General features: G+C 36.5%; 1 protein-coding gene across 3 annotated transcripts in view; it reads right to left on the bottom strand.

Moving 5' to 3' along the window:
* Positions 1-297: 297 nt before the first annotated feature.
* Positions 298-14,182, bottom strand: part of TCTN3 (tectonic family member 3) — a 28,986-nt gene continuing 15,101 nt past the window's right edge. For 2 of the 3 annotated variants that reach the window (XM_060033635.2, XM_060033633.1), the window contains one exon: positions 298-2,794. In XM_060033635.2, the coding sequence (XP_059889618.1) occupies positions 2,558-2,794 (237 nt within the window). In that variant the 3' untranslated portion in view covers positions 298-2,557. Of the gene's footprint in view, positions 2,810-14,182 lie in introns of all 3 variants that reach the window. The other variant, XM_060033634.2, reaches the window with a different exon arrangement.

Raw genomic sequence — 14,182 nt, 5'->3', positions numbered from 1 at the left:
CTGGTCAGGGAACTAAGATCCCACGGGCTGCGGGGTAACAGCCCGCATGCCACAACTACTGAGCTCGTGCGCCTCAACTAGAGAGCCTGCGTGCCACAAACTACAGAACCCATGAGCTCTGGAACTCACGCGCCACAACTACAGAGCACACACGCTCTGGAGCCTGCACGCCACAACTAGAGAGAAGCCTGCATGCTGCAACGAAGAGCCCACGCGCTGCAATGAAAGATCCCGCGTGCCACAACTAAGACCTGATGCAGACAAAAATAAAATAAATAAATCTTTTAAAAAATAAAGTTATCTTAGTCTCAGGTTCTTTAATTGTTAGTAACAGAAACTTATTCAAACAAAACAATTTACTAGAAAGAGTAAAATGTAAAGAAGAGCAGAAGGTAAAATTGGATGTCATAACAGGTGGGTACAAGGAACTGGAAGTTGGGAACCAATATTCTCCTCCATTTCTGGGTTTCCTATTTACACTTCTGTCTGCAATCTGCTGCTTTTTTCTCCGTTTAAGATACACTCTTCATTAGTGAACATCTGGTGGAAAATGGCTTCCTCAGCCCTAAAATATCTTTAGTGCCTCCTCCCCACTGACTTTTAGACTTCATCCTAGTTTCATATTCCTAGAGAGAAAATCTTACTGGCCTAACTTGGTCCAGGACTCCATTTTTGGTCTAGTCAGCTGTGGCAGGGAGAGGAGGGGTCATGCAGGTAACTCCAACACAGTAGAGCTCTGTGTGGAGGGGATTCTCCGAGAAAAGGGAGTAGGCTAGGCCGGGAGACATGTTACGTGAGTTGGCAATGTTAGGACAAACACTTAACCAGTTTCAGCCAGACTATGCAATATAACTTTGTAGTTTCACAAACCAGGCTGAACATCAGAAGCACCAGGAAGGCTTTTAAAAGATACAGATTCTTTGAGCCCCAAGTGAATTAGAATCTCTAGATGCAGGGCCAAGGAATCAGCATTTTTAAAGAACCCCAGTTTATGATGTGACTGGCCTTTAGGAACCCCTGCTTTAAAAGACAGGCCCAGAATGCCAAACAAGCAAATATATCAACAGAAATGGGAAGTTACTCATAAATAAGGAACATTCCTATATACAATAAACAGGGAGGTTTTTCCTGGAGAACAAATATTTTCTTTAAAATACAGTTTTATTTTCTCTGATTATAAAAATCAGAAATGCTTATTATTAAGAAAAAATTCCCATTTTAGACATGTTAGCTTTCCAGATGTTTAAGTACATATGTATAAATATTTTTTGTTTTACAAAAATAGCACCATAAAGTATATGTACTATTTTGTAGCCTATTTTATTCACTAAAAATAGATCATGAATGTTTTCTTATGGCAATAAAGCCAGGTCTACTCAATTTTCGGTGGTTGTACAACATTGCAATCTATGGATACATCATAGTTTACTTAACTAATTCCCTATTGTTGGACATCCCCCCCCATAATGTCTAATAAGTGGAATTGTTGGGTTAAAGTTTGTGAACATTTTTAAGGCTTTTGATACATATTAAATAGCTATTTGCCCTTCTCTCCAAGTTTCTACCAGTTTATGTTCTCATTAAAAGTATCCGAGAGTACCTGTTTCTCCACACCTGTAACGGGCCAGCTGGGATTTCAATTTCATTCTATCCAAATTGCACATACCCCTTTACAGTAAAACTTGCTCCTTAAATTGAATACATTATTACAATAGAGACCTCGTGCAGTAAGAGACCTCCTGTATAAATAAAGGGAGGGAAGAACACTGCATTATTCTCTAGATGATTTTAAAAAATTTTTTCAGGGCTTCCCTTGTGGCGCAGTGGTTGAGAGTCCACCTGCCGATGCAGGGGACATGGGTTCGTGCCCCGGTCCGGGAAGATCCCACATGCCGCGGAGCGGCTGGGCCCATGAGTCATGGCCGCTGAGCCTGCGCCCGGAGCCTGTGCCCCGCAACGGGAGAGGCCACAACAGTGAGAGGCCTGTGTACCGCAAAAAACAAAAAAAATGTTTTTCAAAGGTCTGTTACAAGGGGAGTGACTGGAGATAAGAACATCATAAAATCTTATCTAAGATATGTTAAGCAGCTTTGTAATTGGAAACTAAGCTTACAAGCTAATCAAATTAGCAGAGGGGTAGAGAGGAAAAGAATACTTGCGGTATTCCTGCCTTGGAAGAGCAGATGTGCTCATTTCTAGTGTAAGATCTCATACACTACAGTTTAAAAAGGCATGGTAGATCACAATGAGATACCATTTCACACCCATTAGGATGCCTAATATAAAAATAACAAATATTGGGAAGGATGTGGAGAAACTGGAACCCTCACATACTGCTGGTGGTGCAGCCAGTTTGGAAAGTAGTTTGGCAGTTCCTCAGTAGATTAAACATAAAGTTACCGTATTGCCCAGCAATTCCACTCCTGCATTTAGGTCCTCTGTTTTCCTAAATGCTCTCCTCTGGTCATGAGTAGGTGAGGATCTGTTTAGCCAAGATAAGCAGGGTGCCTCTGAACTTCCCATGGGAAAAATTGAAATCTGCTTCTTCTCCTTTTTTTCACTTAGTCTCTAGGTTGAGAACTCCAAGTAGTAAGAGACACAGGATAAGAATGGGAGAGACTGAGCCTTTTTGAGAGTCTACTCCTCTGCTGAATACCATTTTGAAGGGAAAGAAGAAGTCCAATGGCAATTTCCAGTCCATTCTGGGTTGGCCTCTTGGAGGCTCTGGCTTCTGGGTAATGTCCACAAAGGTCACAACAGTTGTCAAAGGTACTTCTGTTTCTTGTTGGGAATCCTGCAGGAAGAATGTCTGTGACAGGTTAGTGCTTGGTACCCATTCAAATAGCCCTCCAATTTGACTGTTATTATTACTTCCCTGAATAAAGACTCAAAACACACTGCTCTAAGCAAGACAGACCTTTTTCTCATGTTGATCCTATGTAGTTCTCCTTCTGAGTGAGACACAAGGAAATTAATTTCTTAGCAATACTCGAGGACACCAGAACTGTGAACAATTACACCTACCAAAAGACTGACTCTAGCTTCCCGCAGTTGGGGACCTGTCTGATATCAAAGAAGCCACTGCTTCTGTTATGTGTTTAGCAGCTCTACCTTATCAGGTCCCAGAAGGTTCCAGGCTCTGAAACAGTACACACGTACTAGCAGTATTTCTATTCCTTCTTCAGTTGTAGAAAGAAATGTGAAACTTCATGGAAAAAGCAAAGAACTCAGTAATGTAGATTGAAAAACCATCAAATTCACAGAATCTCAGGGTTAGAAAGGATCCTCCCAACCAAACACCAATTCAAGTCAAATGAAAAAGATGCTCCTTGTCAAGCTGACTCAAGTATCTGATCCAATAGACACAGCTTTGGGTAGATATGGTTGCAGCCTGATGACTGGAATTAAGTTTGTCTAAACTGAATTCCCTTTGTTCTGACTCTGTTCACTAGGCAAACTTTTGATTATAATTTGACAGTAAATAACTATCTTGTTGAACCAGAAATGAAGATTTTCATTTACCTTCCTTCACTCTGATGCCACTTATCTCTGCTGTGGTCTTTGGCAACAGTAAATATCAGGCTCTGGGAACATAATTTTGCTCGGTATACCATTCCACAGGCATTTTTAAAATAAATGGATGTGGGGCCAGTGCTGTGATAATCTTGCATGTCATACTGACTCTTTGGATTTTTTTTTTTAAACAGTGATGCTCATATGGGACTTGGCATAGAACTAATGTAACTTCTGTGGCATTGAAAGACCCACATACATTCCAAGTACAGCCAGCTTAGGCTGAAGATGCTGAGGGTATCCTGACTCCAGCCAGGCATTGAAAACTGGCAGAGACTAACCAGACAAAGAAAATGGGGAGGAGTTTATTACTTAAGATTAAGTAATAAACTTTCTTTGGACTTTAACTTACAAAAGGATTTCCTGTTTAGGATTTTAATTTTTCCCTAGGAACTTTATAATGGGGAAAGGATATATATTCAATTTTTGGAGCAAATCTTTGCAGTTGACAGTATTGAAATATGTTAACATTGTTATTTAACCTCACTGCAGAATGCCTGATGAGCTATATGAGCTGGGATGGCTAGAAACACTTTGGAATGGGAAATAGAATAGGGAATGAATTTTCAGCCTTGGGTTCAGTGTTGCCTAAGAGTTGATTTAATTAATGGGCTGTTCTGACTCATTTCAGAGCCTTTAGGGGGAGGGGAGATTTTAAACTGCCTACAAGCAGTCCCAGGTGTTGTGGTTATAACTAGGGTAGTGGCCTCATAATGGAAGAGTGTAGTTTTACATTAGGAAGCTCACTGCTACACACCCAAGCCAAATCTACCTATCTAGTGTTTATTAGTGATAAAGCTGATAATTTGATCTCCACCTGACTCTTTTAATTGGTTTCAAGCTGAGGTAGGGAAAAGTGTCATTAGCCCCTGCAAACTCCAAAATCAGGGAACTTCTGGAGCCTTGGGGTCAGCCTATACTGAGAACTGACCTCTTAGATAGCTATGAGCCCAAGAAGGCAAACTTTAGGCCCATGTCTACCCAAATATATATATACACACACACATATATACATACATATACACACACACACATATATATGTGTATATATATATGTTTAAGCCTATAGTGGTATTTCGATGGCTGGGAAATCCCACATGGTAAAAGTTCTTTGAACTGTTTTCTTCAGACTCACTTGGGATTAGGCTCATCAAGAGCTACTACTGGACTTGATTTTAGGATGGCAATGTAAAGACACGTCTTCTCTCTGTATATCTTAAAACCACTCCAATACAATAAGAAACAGATACAAAATTCCATCTTCACTGAAATGGAAAGATATCATAATATGTGAATACAGAAAACAGATGGAGGCAAGGTTTCACAGAGGGAAAGAAGGCCAAACCTAAAAGCCTTCAGAGACTAGAAGATCTCTGTAGAACCCTGAAAGACTCAGTAACAGAAGACAACAGGGAAGCAGGGATGAGGCAGGGACAGAAAATGGTTACTGAATGATACCCTCCTCAAGGCAATCAGACAACCACCCTTTCCCTATCTCAGCAAGAGACTAGAAAATTTAAACCAGAGAAATTTTGGATTTAGGGCCACTGGACATAGAAAAGGACAGAGTGAGGGCTTCCCTAGTGGCACAGTGGTTAAGAATCCGCCTGCCAATGCAGGGGACACAGGTTCGAGCCCTGGTCCAGGAAGATCCCACATGCTGTGGAGCAACTAAGCCCGTGCGCCACAACTACTGAGCCTGCGCTCTAGAGCTGGCGAGCCACAACTACTGAAGCCCGCAAGCCTAGAGCCTGTGCTCTGCAACAAGAGAAGCCACTGCAATGAGAAGCCCTCACACCTCAAAGAAGAGTAGCCCCCGCTCTCTGCAACTAGAGAAAAAAAAAAAAAAAGCCTGCACACAGCAACGAAGACCCAACACAGCCAAAAATAAAAAAATAAATAAAATAAATAAATTAAAAAGAAAAGGACAGAGTGAGGTATGGAACTAAAAATAGGGCAATTATTATGTATAATGAAATCCCTTCCCCTAGTCTGGCTTCAAAATGGTGAGAGATGGTCTTATACACATACCCTTCAGTCAGGAGCCAGGAAGGGTTTTTTTCTGGAGAAAATTAACAGTCCCAATAAGAAGATAAAAAGATAATGACATTGGCAGTCCTACAACCCTCAAAGCTACAGCACCTAACCACCCTACAGTGAAGCCTACAAGTCAGTAAGTCTCACTCATGATCACAGAGCTGTCCATCAGTTTAGCACCTTACTCTTATTTTGGATAGACAGCTAGAGATTGCCAGGTAAGTGGGAGAAGTTTCTCATGTTAAAGAGAAAAACTGTACCAAATGAATGGAATAAACAAATTCAGAGGAAACAGAGATTAAAGATGAAGACAAAAAATTGTTAATATCTTAAAAATAGATAAGAAAAGGATATTATGAAAAGATACAGAATAGGAGTGAGCTCTCAGATATTAAAAATGTGATAGCCAAAAGAAATTCAGTAAAAAGACTCAAAGACAAAGTTGAGGAACTCTTCTGGAAAGAACAAAAAGATAAAAGAGAGACAATATAAGAGAAAAGAAAAAATTAGAGAATCAATATAGTGATCCTGTAACAGATTAACAGGAGTTCCAAAAAGAAAGAACAGAAAATAGTGGGGAGGAAATTATTAAACATATAATAATAATTGAAATTTATCAGAACTGAGCTTTAAAAGAGTAAAAAAATCCCATGAATTGTTTGGTATGATGAATGAAGAAAAAATACTACCCAAGGCCTCATTCTGTGGAAACTTCAGACTATTAGGGGTAAAAATAATATCTTAAAATGGCTTCTCAACAGCAATATTGGAAACTAGAGGAATGCTTTCAAAATTGAGAGTGAAAATTATTTTCAATCTAGAATTCTATACCTAGCCAAATGATCAACTATGCATCATGATAATGATAACGATGGTGGTTAAATAAAGTTATCTTTAGATGTGGGAACTAAAGAAAAAAATGTATTTTACATGCTCCTTTTTTCAAAGATGTTATTAGAATTTGAGCTCCACCAAAACAAGAGAATAAGCCAAGAAAAATGAAAAGGTAATGTCTAGTTAACAGCAACTCTAACACAAGTAGGAAGCAAGGGGGAATCTCCAAGATGACAGTAAAGGAAAGTTCCAAAACAGCTGCTGGGCAGCAACTAGTCCATTTTACATCAGATTATGGAGCTCTCCATGAAGAAAATACGTAGGAAAGGTAGAACAAGTAGCACTATTGGCAAGTTCAGCTGGCAATGCAGCTGGAAAACTGCATTGAGAGAAATTTTACAGAGCTGTTAGAGTATGTGAGAAGTTTTAGCCATTAGCTCAAAGAAAATTAAAGAAATGAAATATAAGGTAATTATTAATTTTAGGAAGAATAAAACATTTTACAAAAATTTAATTACTTGGCTAAACATAAATGTATGATCACAAAAACGAAACACTGAATATTGACTTAATAAAACATTTTGATGTAACTATACTGGGAGAGTGGTGGGAGGGGTAGGAGAAGAGTAACAAAGCTAAACTCATCTACCAAGATAGGATGTCAATAGATTATATAAACTCTAAATTTAAGAGATAACTGAGTATGATATTGCTTAGAAATTGAGACAAATACCAGCAAGAAAGAGGAAAAGAGTTAAACAGGTTAATTTCTGGAGAGCAGGGGGCATATGGGACTTTATTTTTTGTTAAGAGATCCTCTTTTCTAGCATTTTTTGACTTTAAAAATATGTTTACATATTATTTTGATAAAATATACAATTATTAATTAATTTGATATATTATACCATTATGTAGCATTAGCCTAAGCTGCAGGGGAATTCTGAGCTATAATGTAGGATTTACAGTTCCAACAATTTGTGTGCTCCCAACCCAAGGCAAGGGAGTTGGGCTCTCATATTCCTATGCCCTTAAGTCATTAGTTAAGAGCCATCTGGGAGATGTATATTTCCAGGCACTTGACAGGCAAAGTGGGTTCCAGTAGCTTGAGGGTGGCCTTCCAAAACAAACAAAACAAAAAAGGAAGAAAAACTTCAGAATACCTACCAAATTAAAAAAAGGGTGGTGGTGGTGGCGGTGGGGGGGGCGGCGATGAAAGATACAAGAGTTACTGCAAAAAGTAGGATTACATTTGGTAGTCAACAGGCTGTTACCATATAAGATATAAAAGAACTGAATGAAATGTCCAAACTGAAAACTATCCATCATCCTTGACTCATTCTCTCCCTCAACCTCTGCATCCAAGCAGTCAAGTCCTATCCGTGATAAATCTCCTGAACTCTGTCTCCTTCCTGCAACCCTCACATCTGGGCCCAGGCTATCAGCATATCCTGGATAGTTTCTGTAACAGTGTTCCAAACCTCACCTCGGTACTGCTCCACACCTTCTGTAAGGGTGGATGACGTCTATCTTGTTTACCACACTGTATCTAGCACCAAGCATGATACTTGGCACAGGGGAGGCACTCAACAAAGATCCTTTGTTGCACAAATGAGTAGAGGTATTTTGGAGATAGGGAACTAATATAAAGTAAGAGGTAAATAAATCACAAGGTAGTAAGTATGCCATAGCTAATTTGAGAGTCAGCAATTACAGGTTACTTTGACTCCTTATCCTTCCCACCACACTGTAATTAGGATCTCTAAAGGTTGTGGTTCATTCATTCATATACTTATTTGTTAATATTTCAAATGAAATGCTTATTCTTCATATATTAAAAATATGCCTCCATATTTATGTGGAGGTTTGGAACAAGTGCAGTCTAGTAGATAATCCAATAATTAAAAGGAACTTGAATGCACTTGCCAGGTCACTGGATAATACTGAATGTTATTGACCCATTTTAGAACCTGTGTTTTAGTGCCACATGAAAAAGATTTTAAAGTTAAGTTCAGTGTGTTACACATGAATTCTTAAGTCTAAACTTTTTTATTTGCATTTTAAAAGTTACGTATAAGCAAAATTAGAGAATTCACTGTTTAGCATGTGTAGCAAGAATACTGAAAAAAACAAAACAAAACAAAAAAACAAACAAGCAAACAAAAAAACCCCAAAAACCCTCAAAGTCCGGTTATTGGGACTTCCCTGGTGGCACAGTGGTCAAGAATCCGTCTGCCAATGCAGGGGACACGGGTTCAATCCCAGGTCTGGGAAGATCCCACATGCCACTGGGCAACTAAGCCGGGTGCCACAACTACTGAAGCCCGCACGCCCAGAGCCCATGCTCTGCAACAAAAGAAGCCACCGCAATGAGAAGCCTACACACCACAATGAAGAGTAGCACCCTGCTCGCCGCAACGAGAGAAAGCCCACGCTCAGCAATGAAGACCCAACACAGTCAAAAAAAAAAAAAAGTCTGGTCATCTCATTTCTTTTATCAAAACAAAAGGCACAAAGCCAAGTCAGCACAATTTCTTTTACTATGGATCTAGTTCTGTTATGTATGGTTGACAATTTATTTCTACCTTAAGCTATAATATTTTATGATGTTTGCCACCAGCAATTCTGTTTTAACACTTTGTGAAGCTTAGGGGATTTATTTGTTTCAGTTCAGTTTACATGCACCAAAATACTTTGTCCCCAAGTAAGATTTACTGTTTAATAACATGAAAAGTTTGGATTAGATTCTGTTTGGCTTTGGTAATAAGAAGTACACCCTATATGTTACTATATTATATATTTATAATGATAACTTTTAAACCATTATGTGCTAATCCTCTATGTCAAATCAATACAAATGAAAACTATCACTATTAGAGAAAAAGCTGTGGATACCATCTCTTAGATTTATGTTTTTGTAGCTACATATTTCAGACTATGGACTATGTGCTATTAAGACTAAGGCTGTGATGAACATTCTTGTACAAATCTTGTTTTGGACATATGTTTTAATTTCTTTTGGGTAAATAACCAGGAAAAATTGCTGGGTCATAGAGAAGATGAATTTGTAAGACTAAGTGATTGTACCATTTTTCATTCCCATTAGCGAAGTATGGGAGCTTCAGTTGTTCTACATTCTTGCAAGATTTCATGTTATCACAGTCTTTTTGATTTTAGCTATTCTAGTGCATATTCTTTTGGATATTCTAGTGAGTGGTGTCTTATCTTTTGCCCATTTCTAGTGGGTTTTTTTTTTTTGGTCCTTGCATTATTTATTTGTTGGTGTTCTTTACATATTCTCAATATGATCTTCTGTCAGATAATGCATTGAGAAATATGGTCTCCCAAGCTGCAGTCTGGCTTTTCATTTTCATACGGTATCTTCTGATAAGCAGAGATTTAAAATTTTGATGAGGTCGAATTTATCAAGTTTTTAGTTTTACGGTTAATGATTTTTGTTTCTTGCCCAAGAAATCTTTACCTACTTCAAATTTGCAGATATTCTGTTTCTTTTAGAAGCTTTATGACTCTGGATTTCACATATAGGTTTATGATCAAGGCATAAGTATTTTTGTGTATGGAGTTAGTTCATTTTCTCCCCATATGTTTATTCAGTAGTTCCAGTTTTATCCAGTTGTTCCAGCACCAACTGTTTTAAAAAAGTCTTTTTCCTATTGAATTTTTTGTGGATCTATCTTTAGATTTCCTGTTTTTTTCTCATTGGTCTATTTGTTACCAGCACCACACTAAGATTTAGAGTAAATCCTGAAATCAGTAAAGTCCTCCATCTTTGTTCTTCTTTTTCAAAATTGTTTTGGCTATTCTAAGTCCTTTGCATTTTCATGTAAATTTTAGAATCTGCTTGTCAACTTCCACAAAAATGCCTACTAGGAGTCTTGGGGGTTTGCATTGATTCTATAGATCCAGCTGGGGACAGATAATGGATCTGTCTTCTTCTCCATGAACATGGTATATCACTCCATTTATTTAGGTCTCTTGTAATTTCTCTCAGTAATGTTCTATAATGAAGAGGTTTTGCATTCTTTTTGCTAAATTTGTTCCTAAGTACTTTATGTTTTTTCATGCTATTGTAAATGAAACTGAATAAATTCATCTTTAAAATAACATCTAATTATTATTATTATTTTTAATTTTTGGCCATGCTGTGCTGCTTGCAGGATCTTAGTTCCCTGACTAGGGATCAAACCCGTGCCCTTGGCAGTGAAAGCACAGCCACTGGACCACCAGGGAATTCCTGAAAATAACATCTAGTTATTTTTAGATGTTTTCTTAGTGACTTTGAGAAAGTTTAATTATTACAAAAGCAGTAAATTATACTGTAAAAAATTAAAGAATAATGATAAATAAAAAAGATATAAAAACACCATATTTCCATCACCAAGAATACCACTATTAACATTTACATCTTTATCTATACACACAGACATTGATATATGCATTTTTAACTATATGGGATCATACTGTATAGGCTGTTTTATAATCTACTTTAAAAAAATGAATCTCTGTTTTTTCATGTTAATGGTATTTCTATCTAAAATATAGTCTATATTCAAGTTTCCTCAACTATCCCAAAATATATTTTACAATTGTTTGTCCAAATGAGAATCCAATGCAAAAACATGAACTACATCTGCTTGTTATATTCATGAGTCTCATTTAATCTAAGACAATCAGAAATGGTGGTATCTATTATGATTGTTAGAACTTATAAGTACATGATTTTTAAGAAGTTTGCTGATATCTGGTATTAAAGCTGATTTTAGGAGAACTAGTGATTTAAATACAGTAAAATCAATAATAATTTCTGAAAAATAACTAATGAATTATTTATATATAACACTTTCCAGATAACATATACATTATTTCTCCATATTTTCTTGGGGAAAAACATATATTTGAGGGAAAAACCAATGAAAAATTTTAATACCCTCACTTATTTTAAAGATGTCAGTGAAGTTATCAAGATTTTCAAATGAGTCAAGAGAATGAGTATGTTAGAGTAAATGTTCTTAAACCTCATGTGTCAGGGAGAGATCTTAGCTGGTTATACATTTTAACATATGGAACAATGAGCATAACTTTAAAAAGTTCTTTAAAAAAATGAAAAGAGGTAATAAGATAACAGAACAACCCAGTGAACTAGGTAAAGTTCTATACAGGCTACTAAGAACCACAGAAAGGGGCAGAGAACTTCTATAGTCTAATCATTCATCGAGAGAGAAGCAAATAGTGGTTGACTGATCCTTGAAAAAGAAAGACTTTAGTGACAGAAACTTTACTGACTGTCATAGCAACCAAGTCCACTGGCGGTGTTACTGTTGCCCCTTCTCGGAAGAGAGGTCATTTGGTATTCTCCAATACATCAACAGAAACGAGAAACAGAACTGTTTGTTACCAATCCAACCACTTCCTAGTCCTTTCTTTCATAGCAATTATTTCAAAAAATCTAATTCTGATTTATTCTTATTTTGTTTAGTGTTCTTTATCTTTCCTAGTATACTGCCTGTTTAATTAAGAGATTGTGGCAGAGATTCTTAGCCAGGCTTCAAGAAATCAATAAATCCCTTGAAACTATATAAAGAATGTTGTGTGTCTGTGCATTTTTCTAGTAAGTGAATAGCTTTCAACAGATTCTCAACAGGATCCATAAAATTAAGAACCACTAGCTAGACTGATAGCTAAGTTGGCAGTTTTTCTGGCATATGCTATTTAATTGAGGCATAAACACTGCTAACTTTCATTTACAATATAATGAATAAAAGGCATTTATTAAACAATATATTTAGTTTTGAAATGTAGTCAGAGATACACTCTCTAAAAGTTTTTCAAATTGCAAATTGTGACCCACTAGTGTCTACCATTAAAAATAAAACAGAATAAATTACAATAGAACAGACTATCACAGAGTGTACTGCATAAAGATAACGTTTTATAAAAATCTTATTTCAGTTTTATATAAGTATGTGTTATAAGCTGGGTTGTGATGTAAAATATATTTCTTACCATGGATGATAGCCAACAAAGGTTGAAAAACACTGCTCTAATTCCTGCTTATCTCTTTTGTGTTTTGCTTTAAACCTATTTGATATGCTATTTATATGGAAATTCAGAACCAAAAAAGGTACGATAATAAAATAATAATGATGATATGATGAGCGATATTTACTGAGTATTCACTATGTGCCAGGAAATGTTAAATGTTTTATTTTATGATCTCATTTAATCTGCACAACCTAATGAAGTATTATTATTAATCTCCATCTTATAGATGAGAGTAATTAGATTTAGAGAAATAAAATAACTTGATTTGGGCCTACGTCTGTCTGACTCATGCCTGGGATCTTAATTACCACCCTTAACTTCAGGCAACAGGTCTCCTAGATAATCCAAAAAGCTTGATGATCCACTTAAATAGAAATGAATATTATAATTCTAGAAAGGTTCAGAGCTTTGATCCTGTGATGCTACACTGTTCTTTTACCTCACTTATTATTTTGGTTTTATTGATTCAAAATATTCTTTATAACTAGTTGTTTCTTCCTTCAGATATATTTTCTTTTTTAAATTAAAAGAAAGTTTATATTCAGACAGAAGACATGATGTATTTTATCAAGACCCAAACTTAATGATCCCTTTAAAGGACCAATTAGTACAAAAACATAAGCAGCAGAGTACCATGTAAATAAGTCCTATTTACTTCATGGGTTTGTTGTGAGAATTCAATACTAAAAACACATAAAAAATATTACCAGTGCCTGTTACATAGTAAATGTTCAATAAATGTTTTGCTATTATTATTATCATACAAGAAGACAGGGAAGTCTACACAGTGTTTTGCTTAAATTCTTCCCTATTTTGTAGTTTGTTGCTGGGAACATTCCAAAAATTTTGCTGCTTTACTTTTTATAGTGAGAGGAATCTCAAGTGTTTCTAAAGCTACATTTATACCATGAAAAGTCATTCAGACAGTTCAGTTCAAAATTCAGCCGACCTTCATTTCAAGGTGCAAAAACACAAATGCCTACCAGCCTAAGCAAATAACCTGAATGAGAGAAGTGGGATGGCTAAGGGTAGGTAGGTATAGGCTGTGTGAATGGGGTACTCTATTAGTTGAAATAATCATTCAGCAGCAGGAGAGTTTATGCCATGCAGTAGTGTAGGATCTTTACCACCAGATTTTCAAGAGAAGTCAGAGATCTGGATGTGAAGGTAAAATTTCTTGATTTTTAAATGTTGACACAAATTTAAAAAACAGAACAATTTGTAGAGGGGGAAGACTAACCTGAAAAGCTAACCTTTACTAAATACTAGAAAAATATAATGATTAAAAATATCTAGACAAGAAAGAGGCACTGGGTAGCTTCAATGCCTAACAGAGCCAGAGATTCAGGAAGATTAAAAACAGTCCTGTAGGTATACTCCCAAACTACACAGGTATTCATAAATAAAGATACAGTTCGTAAAAATAAAACAATAGATTCAGTGCAGTATCTGTAACAGATTAAATGAGTCTTACAGAGAGTTCTATCTTATTCAGTAAACCAACACAGGGAGAATGGAATGTTCTCATTAACACAGTTTCCAGCAACCTAAGTTTTAACACATTTACAGGCATAGAGAGCTAAGGTGGTCAACTCTGTTGTGAGGGAGGAGCTAAAGGTATTTTACTTCTGACTTAAATGTAGTCTCTAGTTTCTTTTCTGGGAGGTAAATGCAATGA

Source organism: Delphinus delphis, chromosome 16, assembly GCF_949987515.2.
Source record: "Delphinus delphis chromosome 16, mDelDel1.2, whole genome shotgun sequence".
Lineage (NCBI taxonomy): Eukaryota > Metazoa > Chordata > Mammalia > Artiodactyla > Delphinidae > Delphinus > Delphinus delphis.
This window is presented reverse-complemented; position numbering and strand designations above follow the sequence as displayed.